This window comes from Halichoerus grypus, chromosome 9 (assembly GCF_964656455.1).
Source record: "Halichoerus grypus chromosome 9, mHalGry1.hap1.1, whole genome shotgun sequence".
NCBI classification, from domain to species: domain Eukaryota; kingdom Metazoa; phylum Chordata; class Mammalia; order Carnivora; family Phocidae; genus Halichoerus; species Halichoerus grypus.
This window is the reverse complement of record NC_135720.1, coordinates 19,487,688-19,502,640: the sequence shown is the minus strand read 5'-3', so window position 1 is coordinate 19,502,640 and position 14,953 is coordinate 19,487,688. Positions and strand designations below refer to the sequence as shown.

Here is a 14,953-nt window from a genome sequence, read left to right as displayed (position 1 = left end):
ATTGACAGAGGTACAAATACATAGTGTGGAGGAAACAGTAAAAACCTAAGCCTTTATAATAACTTGGCTAAAAAAGATACCAATAATACTACCTATTACTTAATGTACTTTAAATAGCGAGTCACAAAGTAGTAAGGCAAAGGGAGTCCCAGCAGGCTTTCAGTACAGGCGGCTCAGGCTTCTTTCAGGCACCATCACTCCTCTTTAGGCCTTATTTTCCTAGATGGTTGTCCAGTCCTCAGTGACTATTTTCAACATGCATAAGCTCAGGAGTCTTATTCTAACCCAATGACACTCATGAGGTCCTGAGGAAGATAGGTGAACTTAAACAGGCAAACAAAGTTAATGTTTTTCTATAGTTAGTTGGAGTTTGGATCTTAAACAAAATTCAGGATTACACAGCTTGGGATAGGCCCAGCAGAAGCCTTGCTCTATCTGACCTTGTTAGACCCAAGTAATTTCAACCATGCTGCATCTTTTCCAAACTTTCCTGATCTCCAAACCTCCAAACTTTGAGTTCAGATTATATCACCATTGAGAAAGTCAACTTATAGCATACCTGACAGAGCCCAATAAAATGGGACCCTTCTCTTCCATGGTAAAAATATACCAGCAATTGGATAAAGAAACTATGGTACATCTAGACAACAGTATATTATTCAGTGGTAAAAGGAAATAACTATTAAGATGTGAAAAGACATGCAGGACACTTAAATGCATCTTACTAAATGAAGGAAGCCTGTATGTAAAGGCTACACACTGTGTGATTCCAACTAAGTGACATTCTGGAAAAGGAAAACTATAGGGACAATAAAAAGATCAGTGGTTGCCAGGGGCTCGGGGATGGAGGGATGAATAAACACAGCACAGAAGCTTTTCAAGGAAGTGAAAATACTCTGTATGATACTATAATGATAGATACAGGTCATTAAACATTTGTCCAAACCCATAGATTGTACACCACTAAGAGTGAGTTCTAATGTAAACTATGGACTTTGGATGATAATAATAGGTCAGTGTAGGTTCATAAATTATAACAAATATACCACCCTGGTGGAGAATGTTGATTGTAGGGAAGGCTGTGCATTGATGGGGGCAGGGAGTATATGGGAAATCTGTGTACCTTTCTCTCAATTTTGCTGTGATTCTGAAACTGCTTTAAAAAGTAAAGTATATAAAAATATATATGCTAGCATTTATCTAATATTTGCTCTGTAGAGGGTTAGGAATATGGAAAGTTTTTATTTTTCCTGTTTGTACACACGTATTTGTATCATTGTATATCAGATCATTTTCTTAATATAAATCTGCAGTAAAATTACTCAATCAAGATGTTTCCTTAGACTCTTGATGTATTTTGAAAAAATTGTCCTTCAAAAAAACTATACCGTTCATTCTACCACCAGCTGCATATTTGAGTGTTCATTTTACCGTATCTTGACCAACACTACATACTACCATTTTGTAAAATTTGTCACTTTGATAGATGCAAATTACACCTGTTGTTTGCTTTGGTTACTAGAGTAAACCCTTCTCTTTATTGTGAATTTTGTATTCCTGTCAGTTGCCTCATTAGTTTTAAATTAAATAATGATATTTATTATAGTATGTTCAAATAGTTATAATTGCTTCACTTATGTGAATTTTCTTATAAATAAATTTTAAAAATATAAGTCTGATTTACCAAGCACATCACTGTGCTGTATCTTTAGAATAGGAATTTTCTGGAAGGAAAATTGTTGGAAGCAGTGCTATCTGAATTTCTGCTGCAACACACAGACCCCAAGTTCTATGAGAAGGCCAAGTCATATGCCCCAGGGTCTGGGAAGCTAGCTTAATATCTCTATCCTTTACTTTCTAATTTAGTTTAGCTCCTTTATTTACTTTGTTTTATGAACCTTTTAGCAACATCTCTACCAAATGACGTAATTTTATTGAAGCATTCAGTTTCATTATTAGTTTGCCATATAAATGGAGTGTATAATAACATTTGATGGCCTCTTATGATTTTTATAACCTTTGGTAAATTCTTATGAAAGGAGGAAACATGGTAGAAGACAACAGGCATAGTGAAGTAAAACCATTCCTAGCTTTTCTAGTACCACCAGGCAGAACCTGGGAAATGAAAGACTGGGAGAAGGCAAGACTGGGAAATGGGCTGCCAGATTCTGCTAAAGTCTAGTATGGAGGCAAAACACTGTTCCCAAGGAGTACTGTCTGGGTTGCCATATTACACATCTCTGGAAGGTGCCATTCTCAGAGAAGGCAATGATAATAGTACCCCTGGAGTTCTGCAACATGAAAGTCCTTCTTGGAACTAGAGACAGGGATAGGCAAATAACTTAAGCAGAAAAGGGAGAACCCATGTTGGGGCCTTGGAAACAAGAAGTCATGGAAGAGCCATGTAGACATCTGCAAACTAACAGTGGCCAGAGATGATGCCCTTTTAATGGGCTGGTTCCAAGGCAGGACTTCTCTCTCTAGGAAGGGGATTGTGAAGAACAAGTTTTTAAGCAACTGTGGTATCATAGAAGCTGCTAGGGAAGGTACTCAGACAGAATTATAGAGAGTTAAGTATTGGATTGAGCAAATGATAAACCCATGAGCTCAAGACTAGGAGGAATAAAGATGATTCTTGTTGAGTTGAGGGATGTAGCAGATACTACTGGTGCCCTACCCAGATCACCTTTCCCAGCCAGAATACTCATAGCCCTGATATGCTGATAACAACCTCCAGCTACCTCCTCCTATGAAGACTTGCTCTCAGACAACCTGGAAATGCCTCATCAGGAAGGCTGCACCTCCCCACCGCTTCCTCTGCCCCCCAGAAGCACTTGGCCAAATGACTGACTGACTCTAAATTTCAAAAACTGCCTCCCTTGCTAATTCTGTGGCCAATCTGTATTCCAGAGAATACTTGTGGGATCAGACTGAAATTTCTCCCCAACTGAGAAACTGCTAGCTTATTACCCAACCCTATCCTGATTCCCTCCCTCTCTTTCTCTTGAGAACACAACTCAATAAATCATTAGCAAAAGAATCTCTGCCTTAGGTTTTACTTCTCAGGAACTCAAGCTAGATAAGATAGGTGGCCTGGAATCTACTAGACTGTAGTTAATAATAGACTCACGATTCTAAAAATCTTTCCAACTTTTCCACTCCACATCAGGATTGATTGTGAGGCACTTTTCTCAACTACTGTCAGCGTTGGACCCTTTCAAGGTATCTGCTAAAATGAAGATTCCTGGGCTGTATCATAAATCCACTAAAAAAACATCACCATTATTGAGACCCAGAGCACCCTGGGAGAGTCTCACATACTTTAAAGATGAATAGTGATGTTCCGGGGCTTGGAGTAGAAAGAGGTTTATTGATGGAAATCAAGTAGGTGGGCAAATGAAGAGAAATGGACCACAGGAGTTGGGCACCAGGCTGAAGCAGAAGTTGAGGGTTGAATGCATAGCTAACACCATGTAATACAAGTAAAAGGAAACTCAGTAGTGAAAGCAACTTTCCCAGAGAGGGATTCAGAGCTTAGAAATATCTACTAGAGAATTATGTGTTTTTTGTATTTTTCTGTCACTTCCTTGACCCTTAGGGATCCTCCTTATAAAGTAGAAATAGTGAGACCTTCTACCTAACAACTTATATGCATGTCATGGAGATAGATCGAAATAGTGCGCTAGGTGCTTTAAACCACCAGTTGGAAGAAAGGGCATTACATAAATACAAGTTTTAACACCATTGATACATTCCTGGCTGAATTTCAAAGCCACAGTCAAGTTTTGAAGCCTTATAATAATCATGAAGCTATAATGAAGTTCAAGAGGCTTCAGATTTAATCTTCAAAATGTCAGTCAATGAAAGGGATTTCTTATTCAATTTCTAAATTATTCCTAACTGAAGGCAGATAGTACCTACAAGATTTCCATAACTGGAGACTCATATTTGCTTTAAGAATAAGACTGCATAATGGATAAGTTTTCTCATTAAATTTTGGCTGAATTTCAAAGGGAAAAAGCCTTTCAAATGAAGAGGAATTCTGTATACAGGAATTCAAGCAAGGATGAGGTCTGGTCATTTCTCACCAGGACCATGGAATAGTCTTGGGCTGAGAGAAAATAAGGTTGTCAAGACAAAGACCTCAAGCTTATGGTGATTTATTAGTGGGAAACAAGGTATCATGGCACACTAATAGCAGGTGAAGATGCAGGTAATGACACATCTGGTGCTTTGCAGACACAAAACCACTGCAGTACAGCATACCCACTTTCCCTAGGACTTTTCCGCACCTAGCCAGACATCAGCTGGTGGGAAGCATGTATGAGAGAGAATAGCAGATATTCATTCTGGTCTTAGCTTATTCATATTGATTCTTATTCAATGCAACTGTAACTCAGTAACAAATTCCGGCTTTGACATCTCCATATATCCCAGGAAAAAAATAGGGTCAACTTTCTAGACATGGTTTGAGAAGATTTACATGGTATTTGTATTGTGTGGCTATGCACAAAGTAGTAAATGTTTCTGAGTCCAACTTCATCATCTTACAAAATAATTTGGATTCTAATTATGCCCAGATGTTTATATTAAAGGTAATCCATAGGATGAGAATGGGGCCACTCAGTTTATCAATGACTGTCACTGGCATTTAGCAAGGATGATGAAAGAGTCCAACTTTCTGGTCATTGGTTTTCACCTTCTCGTTCCCCAAACTTCACACCAGTAATTAGGGTCAGATGAACCTGTGCATTTTCTTCTTTACTTCTGTTCATTCTTGTTAGAAATCCTAATTAGCAGTGAAATGGTTGAAGGAGAAGTGAGCCAAAGAGAGGAAGAGAAAATCTGCCTGAAGAACAAGAATTTTATAATAAGAATGTGTGATCTGACTTTTCCCCATTGTGTCTTTCTAGACTTAAAGGGAAAAATATTGGAAAGATAAAGAATGAATCAGTGATTATTTTCTTGAACTGGGTAAAAAAAATATGACCAGTAATAAAACATGGATACAAGAATCAGCTCCTCAGGATTTAGGCTTTTGTCTCTGGTTTCTTTGGATTCATTCACAGCCATTGCAGCCATTATTTGCACCCATATGAGGAGGAGCTTAACTCCTTCCTGGGAGCCACACATCCTCAATGACAGGACCAGTCCCTCATCAGGAAACCAGAGTCTCTCCTACCAGCTGATCCTACCGATGACACCAGAAAATGTAGCATCTATGTTTGCCCACATTATCAGGAAATGTAGTACAATTCATTTCTAATTCCTTTCCTAATCATTGTCCCAAATAATACGTACAGAAAAATATTTAGGTTTAATGAAGCATAGTTATCAATAAGAAATACTTTTTTTTTTTCCTATTTGGTAATCTAGAAAATAGATCCTACAACTGAGAACCATAACAGGGATGGGGAGAAACACTTGTCACTTGTGTTAGGTGAGAATCCAAAATAAATAAGCACATATTTGAGGCAAATCAGTGTCTGTTAAGTGCCAGGAACTACTCTCTGAGAGATTACATTCCAAGCCTATTAGATCGCAGGGGTAACCAAGATCATTTAACTGAAATAAGAGTGTTTTTTTAGGAAGACAATATGCTCTGAAAATAGATAAGGAATAATAGCTTTTAACTTTTTGTGGTAGGCAGAATGGCCCCCTGCAAATGTCCGAATCTCTGCAACCTTTGAATGTTATGTTGCATGGCGAAGATATTTTGCAGAGATAATTAAGGTTAAAGGGCCTTAAAAATAAGGGGATTTTTTTCTGGATTATCCAGGTGGACCCAATCTAAACCACATGAGCCTTAAAAACAGAAAAATGTGGCAAAAGGATAAGTTGGAGAGATTTAAAGCATGAGAGGGACTCTACCCATCTTTGTCAGAGTGGCCATATGGACTGTGTGAAAAAGTATGTAGAAATCTTATAGGAATAACTGCTGACAGGTAGCAGAGAAACAAGGACCCCAGTCCTACAGCTACAAAGAACAGAATTCAGCCAGCAACCTAAATGAGCTTGGTAAGGATTCATCCCCAGATTCTTATGAGATGCTACACAAGACCCAACTGAGCCATGCTATACTGAGCCCTCTGACCTACAGAACTGTGTGATAATAAGTGGGTATTATTTTAAGCTGATAACTGTGATCATTTGTCAAGGCTGATACACAACTACAGAAAGTGGATAAGAGACCCCCATGGAGAAGACAACTAGCTCTCATAAAATTTACCATCACAATAAATACTGTAGTGATCTAAGGAATATTTAAGAAGTGAAGAAATGTTTATTTCTCTGAAATGTTAACTGGACAGTGTGCTGTCTCTACTCTACTTCTATGATCTTTTCTGATTTCCAAGTCATCACAGATGCTGAAGGCCTACTTTTCAACAAACCAGCTGACTTTACGGCCATCCTTCAAGGGCAGTTGTTGCCCAGATTATATTTTTTTTACTGCCACTTACCACAAGCTCAAAATCATTTTCAAAACTAAACATGTTTGAGGTTAGAAAGCTTTCTTTTAAGAGAAAATGGGACAAACTGAAATCTATGTACTTATACTCTGCTTACCTCCCTTCAAATCTTATGAAAAGGGTATTAAGAAACTGACCTTGCTCCCAGCTCCATAACTAGTAAGCAACACACTAGAGATGGAAATTCATGCTGTCTGTCTCTTCAGCATGGGGAATTTAAAGGACTTTTCCAAGTAATAGTTAATTACATCTCCTGCTTCTGACAGGTTTCTGAATTTATTTATTTATTTTTAAAGATTTTATTTCTTTATTTGACAGAGAGAGACACAGTGAGAGAGAGAACACAAGCAGGGGGAGTGGGAGAGGGAGAAGCAGGCTTCCTGCTGAGCAGGGAGCCCGATGCGGGGCTCAATCCCAGGGCCCTGGGATCATGACCTGGGCCGAAGGCAGACGCTTAACGACTGAGCCACCCAGGTGCCCCAGGTTTCTGAATTTATTAATAGGATTTTAAACTATACAGACACATACACATGCAAAAGAGTAAACTAGTCTCTCTTCGTTTATACAATACCTTTCCCATTGTTTCTTGTTCACTATCCATTTGTTCCCAGCTAGAAAAACATATTAAGTATAAAAACACAATATTGTCTTATTCCACAGAGGTTGATTCTTCCTCTGCTGGTGGGTTCTCTCTGGGCTGGTACAACCCCTACAGGCAGGGTGGGACATGGTTCTAAGTGGGCTCTGGGGTGAGAACTTTCTACCAAATATTCCAAGATAGCTGTTGGAAAATTCCTGGCAACTCCTTGAAATCCCGTCATGTAGGTGTCTAGATTCTGCCAGGATCAGGTCCTCTTCTGAAAATCCCTCCACTGAGAGGCAAGGCTGCAGGGCCCTCTGCACTCTCTTCCTGTGTGAATCTGAAGTTCACAATTAGCACATTCACATTTTTTTATAGCATGGACTTCCCTTTCCTGTCACTTTCTGTCTCACAATTGAACATATCATTATTTCAGCCTATCTTGTTGTTATATTATATACTCTCAGGTCATGTTACCTAATTGAATCATGTGAATATGTCCCATCACCTCATCTAGACTATAAACTTCTTTGGGTACGAATATCAGTTTATTAACTTTTTGTACCCCATAGCATGCCATTATGCATTCACACAGTGTTAGGGATACGATAACACAGAATAAATATCTGACAGATTTACTTATATTTAAACCCAAGTAGGTGATGGAGCCTGCCTTGTTACAGAATGTATGTATTAAGCCCTGTTTTTTCTGATCCAAACATCAAGCAATTTTAAATAAAGCAGAATTGTAAAATAAAATAATTAGTAGAGTGGGAATAATATCAGAATGACAATGTAGTGTTTAGATGTGGGTAAGAGAGGGAAACAAATAAGAAAAAAGATTTTTTTTAATCTAAGATAAAATTGAAATTTTAGGAAAACAACATACCTATAACATATAAGGGTTGGTTATGCATGATATAAAATTTATAATGTAAAAAAAGACAAGTGAGGACGGCTGGTTGGCTCAGTTGGTTAAGCATCTGCCTTCGGCTCAAGTCATGATCCCAGGGTCCTGGGATCAAGTCCCACATCAGGCTCCTTGCTCAGCGGGGAGCCTGCTTCTCCCTCTGCTTGTGCTCTTTCTCTCACACACACACAAATAAATAAATAAATAAATAAAATCTTTAAAAAATATATTTAAATTGTTAAGCTTTTAAAAATAACTTTTCAGGGATGACTGGGTGGTGTAGTCAGTTAAGCATGTGTCTCTTGGTTTGGGCTCAGGTCATGATCTCAGGCTTGTAAGACTAAGCCCCACCTCTGGCTCCAGACTCAACTTGGAGTCTGCTTGGGATTCTCTTTCCCTATGTCTCTGCCTCTCCCACTCATGCTCTCTGTCTCTCAAATAAATAAATAAATCCTTAAAAAAATAACTTTTTAGAAATGTCCTATTTCATCTCAAGCTCAACATCAAAGTCAAAGCTCTTTACCATTTCTTCCAAACACTCCAACCTTCTCTCACTTCTCTGCTACTTTGTAGCAGGAAACTTAGTGTCCAGTGGACTCTCTAGGATGGAAGGAAGAGGTCAGCTGACTGGGGGTGCAAGGAGCCCCTTGCTGTTCTCAACCCCATCAATGGCTGAACTCATGACCTTTCCCAGCTTCTAGCACCTGGAGCATACATAGCACTATTGGTCAGGGGTGGAGGTTGGGGGAGAGGGGAGGGAAAGCCCACCATAGGGAGAAGCAAATTTCTGGAAAAAGTACAAAATCTCTGAATTATGCCAGTGATGTGTTCCAAATCTATTTTGTTTTTCAAACCTATTGTCTGTTTTCAACAAATCCAATTGGGTTCTGAATTTCTTATCCATACATAAGTCCTAAAGCTTAGGCTTCTGATATGGAGCTCATATCTAACTTGATACTCTTCTTGGGAAACTTGCTTGGCAATTGGGGAACTTTTGATCACTGTGACATAGGTAGAAATGATTGCAGGGTTTTTGAAATTCATGGGTAAGAGTTAAATGTGTAGTATGACTTTTCCATCAAGTAACAATTTACCTGAGTTTCTAATAATCAGCAAATCTGATTCAAGTATTTCTATACTGTCAACCATATATAAGGAGAGATTCTTACTAACTAGTTCTTTCTAATCTGGGTTTTTGGGGCCCTAGAGTTGATAAAATTAGTGAAATCATCAAAAGAAAATAGCAGGGTTTAGGTAATACACAAACTGAGTTATTCTAGACTGTGAATTGTCATAGAGGATATAAAAAACACCTTTTCAGTACTGTGATATAGGGAGACTTTTAATATAAGTCTCTGTGAACCAAGAGGGAATGAGTTATTTTCACTGCTCCTTAAGGATTTCCTTGCAATATTTGAAAGTTCTTTATTTACACCTCTATGGAGTTTGTTTCATATGTTATGAAACCATTATTGAATTCAGAAAATAAAACCGAATAAACTATTTGCAGATAGAATTAGAACTAGTGACATGTATAAGGCTTGAACAAGTGGACTTGGCTTTTCCTTCCTCTGAGACCCCTGAAAAGCATTTGAGAATTAAACATGCAGGCCTAGATTCATTATCACCACCCTGAAAGCAGTCTGTTTTTGTGTTGCAGGCAATGAAAGCTTAGAAGAAAACTATGTCCAGGACAGTAAGATGGGGTTTGTCATCAATGCCATCTATGCCATGGCTCACGGGCTGCAGAACATGCACCACGCCCTCTGCCCAGGCCATGTGGGCCTCTGTGATGCCATGAAGCCCATCGACGGCAGCAAACTCCTGGACTTCCTTATCAAGTCCACGTTCATCGGTGTGTCTGGAGAGGAGGTGTGGTTTGATGAGAAAGGGGATGCTCCTGGAAGGTAAAGCAGTCTTTTCTGTAATGGTTTGAATAACCTTGTGATCCTCTTAGCTAGACAGATGGCAACTCTGGCCCCTTTGGTTCCATGGTTTCCAGGGGTCATAAGGATAGATACAACTAGAAAGGTCAAAAGATAGGGCTAATCTTAGATGGAAATTATGTTATAAAACATTGAAAACTTATTGGTAAGCACTCACAATTCTGTATTCTCCCAATGCCAACCCCCTACCCAGCTATTACCCTGGCCCTTCTCTCAGAATGCATGGGACCTCCTACAAGCCCAAGAAAAGGATAAGATTACACCTGAGCAGCAGGCCCCTCCCTGGCAGTTCCAGCACCAGACCAGCATCTTTCTGATCGATTGGGCCCAAGGCCATCCTGGTTGTGTAATGTTTTAATAAAAGCTTAATATATGGGCACCTGGATGGCTCAGTCCATTACATGTCTGCCTTTGGCTCATGTCCTGATCCTGGGGTCCTGGGATCCAGTCTGGCATCGGGCTCCCTGCTCAGCGGGGAGTCTGCTTCTCCCTCTCCCTCTGCTCCTCCCCTCCCTGCTTGTGCTTTCTCTCTCTCTGTCAAATAAATAAATAAATAAATCTTTAAAAAAAAAGAGCTTAATATATGAAGAGAACCATGTCCTCCTTGTGTATCCCCTTTCCTTGAGCTAACTTATGTTCCTACTAACATGTCTCTTGAAACAAAAAAGAAAAGAATTTTCTTTCTGGTATCAAGTCTCTATGGCTTCCAAAGAATTAATCAGGAAGCAAAGAAAAATTAAACCTAACGAATATATATGTTTTTCCCCAAGTCATTTTATATACAGTCTGTTCTGCAACCACTGCTTTTATAATATCAGTTAGCTCACATGTGATTGGTAGAGAATGATGTCAGTTTAAAGAGCAGTTGTCTTGGTTCATACGAAATTTTCTAGGCAAGGGATAATCAGAATCGTGGGAAAAGATTAAAGTCTGCTGCAGGAAAGAAAAAGGCCCTCAGCTTGGCTGCTATTCAGTATGCCCACAATCTTGTTTTTTTTTTTTTTTTTTTCTTCTCTTAAGCCCTGTTATCCTTCAGTATATGATTTTACAGAATGAGAAATTTTAGGAAAGCATATGTTGTGTTAAAATGGAACATCAAATCATTTAATCCTCATTGCTATAGGCATATCATTATCCTCTTTTACAGATGATAAACTGAGTGTCAGAGAAACTAAGAAACTCACCTAAATTCATGCAGTGAGTAGCTGGTAGAGGCAGTGCTGTCTGAGTCTGACACTTAAAATTTTTTTGCCACATCATGCTGCCTTTTAGCTAATCCTAAAATTAGGCAAAGATGCTGGCAGCCTGCTTAATGTCATTTCAAAGGTACTGTTAGAGACTATCTGACCCTAAGTAATTCCCAACATATCTCTTCCTTTCATGTGAGCTTAAAGTTCTATGTTCAGACAGTGCTCAGACAATATTCCAATAATGATGAATTTATCAGATTCCTTCCAGGCTACCAGTTAGGTAGGAGGAGATGTAGATCCAAATGTGAGTGGGGTGGATGGAATGATTTAGGGCCTGGGGATGTGGAAAGCTTCCAGGTGCCCTCTGGGAAGGGCACTCCGGGAAACAGTACCAGAAGGAACAAATGGACCTGAGATTCAGAACACTGAGCACTCTCTCCTTCAAGCCCATGGTTGTCATCCTGGGTTCCACTGGAAACTAGGCTCCATAAACTGTTAGATTTGGAATGGAAACCTACCTTCATGATTCTCTAAGATGACGTGCACAGTGTGCCCAGTACAGGACCAGATGCATTTTAGACACTCCATATGTACGAGTTTCCTCCTGCTCTCTTTATTTGTAAGTTATCCAAAATATAGGCACGCAGTTTTAGCTTGTTTTTCCTCCATGTGTAATTACATGTTCAAATCATGAGCTTTCCCCTGGGTTCCTTTTCAAGGATCACTTCCTCATGCTTGAAATTGGTCAGCTTAATCTGTGTTCAGTTTCTGTTTAACTACCTCCCTCTGCTTCCATCCCCCCTCATACCACCATTCATGCTCTTGGTCCCTCTTGTAATTATTCTGGTTAATCATCATGCAACATAAACTGAGTGCATCCAGAGGATGCTATAAAATTGTAATTTACAGCATGAGGATATTCCAAATGAATGCCAACGTGCCGAGAAGGGACTCAGGTCAAGAGAAAAGAGCCGTGTTCATTAACACACATAGCACAGGGGAAAGCCTCTGTTTAGTGTCTCAGTTGTTTTCCCTTGGTATCTTTCAGTATTTTTGTCCTCTGGCTTTTGGAACTTTTTGAAAATGTGTTTTCATGCCAAAATATTATGAATTTTTCAGTTTCTAAATGCTAATGAAGTGTGAACTGATTTCTCCTATTGAAGAGCAAACGAGGATTGAAATAAGTCTTAGGAAACTTGATATGGTTTTGGAATATAAGTGAGGTTCGGTGGGGTGGAGTCCTGAGCCAATGACCAAGAAAGAATTCTTGAGACATCTTTGGTGCAAAATGGTGGTTTATTAAAGCACAGGGATAGGACCCGTGGGCAGAAAGAGCTGCCACAGCAGGGTTGTGAGGGGTGGCTAATTATATACTATGGAGTTGGGGGAGGTAAGGGAAAGGGAGGTTTCAAAAGGATTTTCATATGTTAAAGAAGACTCACAGGATACCAGAGCCCTTGCCGTTGTGAAGTTAAGGTTATTTTTCCCTCTAGCAAGGCATTAACATTAAGATAGTTGGGAGCTTCCTGGAGGAACATTATACTCTGCCCACTTCAAGTATCTGTCAATGGGCTGCAGGTTATAAGGACATTTAATTGTATGTACATTTCCTTCTGGAAGCTAGGTTATTGATAGAAATGCCTTGTTCTTATAGATTGCTAAGACATTTGTAAACTGAGGGAGACTCATGTCTTGCAGGATTGTGATCTCTACAAGTTAACTATTTGTTTTTCCTTAGCTTTAGGGTATCCAGGAGTGCATGAGGAATGTCACATATATCCCATCTGAGGGGGGTGGTTTGTAGGGTGTCAGCTTCTGCTTTGTCCTCAGCTTGCCTTCTGTTTCCTCATCAAACTGATTTATAGGAAAAAGATACCCTAAAGCTAGCATTGCCCCAAAGTCTTCATTGAAAGTATGTAAGGAGAGTCAATAGCAATATGGGGTAAAACATAAAAATTAAAGGAAATGAAAAAGGAAACTATTCACCAAACATTCACAACAGGTTCTATAACCATAGTTTAAAATGGAAAAAGATTGGAGGTGTAGATTAGCATCATTGGTCAGCAAGATGAGTAGGAGCCATCAGCCCACAGTTAATAGCTACTTGGATATCCCTCAGAGAGCTACTCTGAAGAACATGCTGGGATGACTCCACAACAAGAAGAATGAGAACCTTTATTTATTAGCCAAAAGTCAGAACAGCAAAGAGATGAATAATGTGCTCTAGGCGTGCCATTTTCTCTTCTCATCTGGTAGGTTCCTTTTTCCTGGAAAAGTAGGGGAAAAACTTCCTTTCTTCTCCCAGAGTCCCCTTTCCCTTTAGAGAAATTGCCAGAATGTGGATGTGGACAAGCCACTAGCTACCCTGTGGGTGGCAGAATTCATTTGCATTCAGAACAGACAGAAAAGCCAACAAAGGATATTAGTTGTCTAGATAAAGAACTAAGCCAGATATAGGCAATAGGTTTTGGATGCCAACTAAGGTTGATAATAGCTTCCTGGAGTGCTGGGCTGAGCAGGACTCTGAGTGTGAATTGGGTTTAGAGAGAAAGAATTACAAAATGAATTAGGTAAGAGTGTTGGGGGTTGAGAAGTGAGGAAGAGGAATACATGTTAGGTAATTGCCATCTATTTCTTCAGGTCAAGCACAAAAAGCAAGAGACCATGCCTCTTACATTCTAGTGCAGGACAGTGAGAACTGCACAGGTACTGCAGCAAAAAGAATCCCATTTTGCAGAACCAGTAAGGGGGAATCAGGAATACATTTTTGGGAAACTGCCACATGAGTTATAGCTTACTTGGAGTTAATAGCAACATGGAGAAGAGATTGAAGAATGCCAGAGGATTTCCAATGGCTGAGAGAGAGACAGCTTTTGTTCTCCAGTTTTCTTCTGGTAGTGAAAATAACCAGAGTATTTTAGGGCATTCATAGTAATACAAATATGAATGATGTAGTGATATTGCCTTACATATGCATTTGTCCCAATTGTGAAATCGTTTTTTTACATGACTTATATTAATTAATCCCCACAAGAACCCCGTGAACCTTTAAGAGTTTAGTGACATTCCTAAGTAGCATAATCTACTGCTAAAATGTCAGAAAAGAGATTCTAGCTTATGCATTCTAATGTCAGGTCCTGTGTTCTTTTCATCGCTTTGGAGAATGTTCTCCATTGCCCACATTGAAAAATGATGAGGTCTGTCCCCCATAGCACACTCGAGGTGCAGTGAGGATTTCAAAATGTAGATTTTGCCATAGTGTAGTATTGCAGCATTTGAAATTACTGGAATATCTGACACCGATTATTTAGATTCAGAAATGTTTGTCCTAATCAAGGAAGAGACCAGTTTAAATGTCAGTGCTCAAGATGTTAAATCCCCAACATCCTTGTTAATTAAAGCTGTGTTTCTCAGATTTCTTGCTTTATTAGCACCTAAAATAGGTTCCAGACTTGGTAAAACTCACTTCTTTTAATCCAGTGTAATGAAAATGACAACTGATTGTGAAAAAGGACATTAGAATGAAATTAATCAAGTTAAGAAATTAATGTTCTCAAGAATCATGACTTAGTGAATAATGATTTGAAGGAGATGGTAATCAACTCAGCACACATAAGATTATTTGGGGGGAGAGTAAGCAAAAAGAAAAGTACAAGAGTAATACATTCTTTAGCAGATATGGACAATACACAGAGACTACAGAGTGAAACACACATTTTGGAAAATCAGAGGAAACATTAGAAACAAAATAAAATATTGAGAGGCCTTAGGACATGGGATGATTCTTGTTCCTATCTCCCTTCTATTATATCTGTTTACCAAATTTCTTTGTTTTCTGCATCATGTCCATACTCTCT

The 14,953-nt window shown here is 39.1% G+C and overlaps 1 protein-coding gene across 4 annotated transcripts in view; it reads left to right on the top strand.

Annotated features, from left to right (window-relative positions):
• Window positions 1-14,953, top strand: part of GRM1 (glutamate metabotropic receptor 1) — a 410,234-nt gene that overhangs the window by 328,035 nt on the left and 67,246 nt on the right. For all 4 annotated transcript variants that reach the window (XM_078054607.1, XM_078054608.1, XM_078054610.1 and 1 more), the window contains exon 5: window positions 9,621-9,867. In XM_078054607.1, coding sequence (XP_077910733.1) covers window positions 9,621-9,867 — 247 coding nt within the window. The remainder of the gene's footprint in view (window positions 1-9,620; window positions 9,868-14,953) is intronic.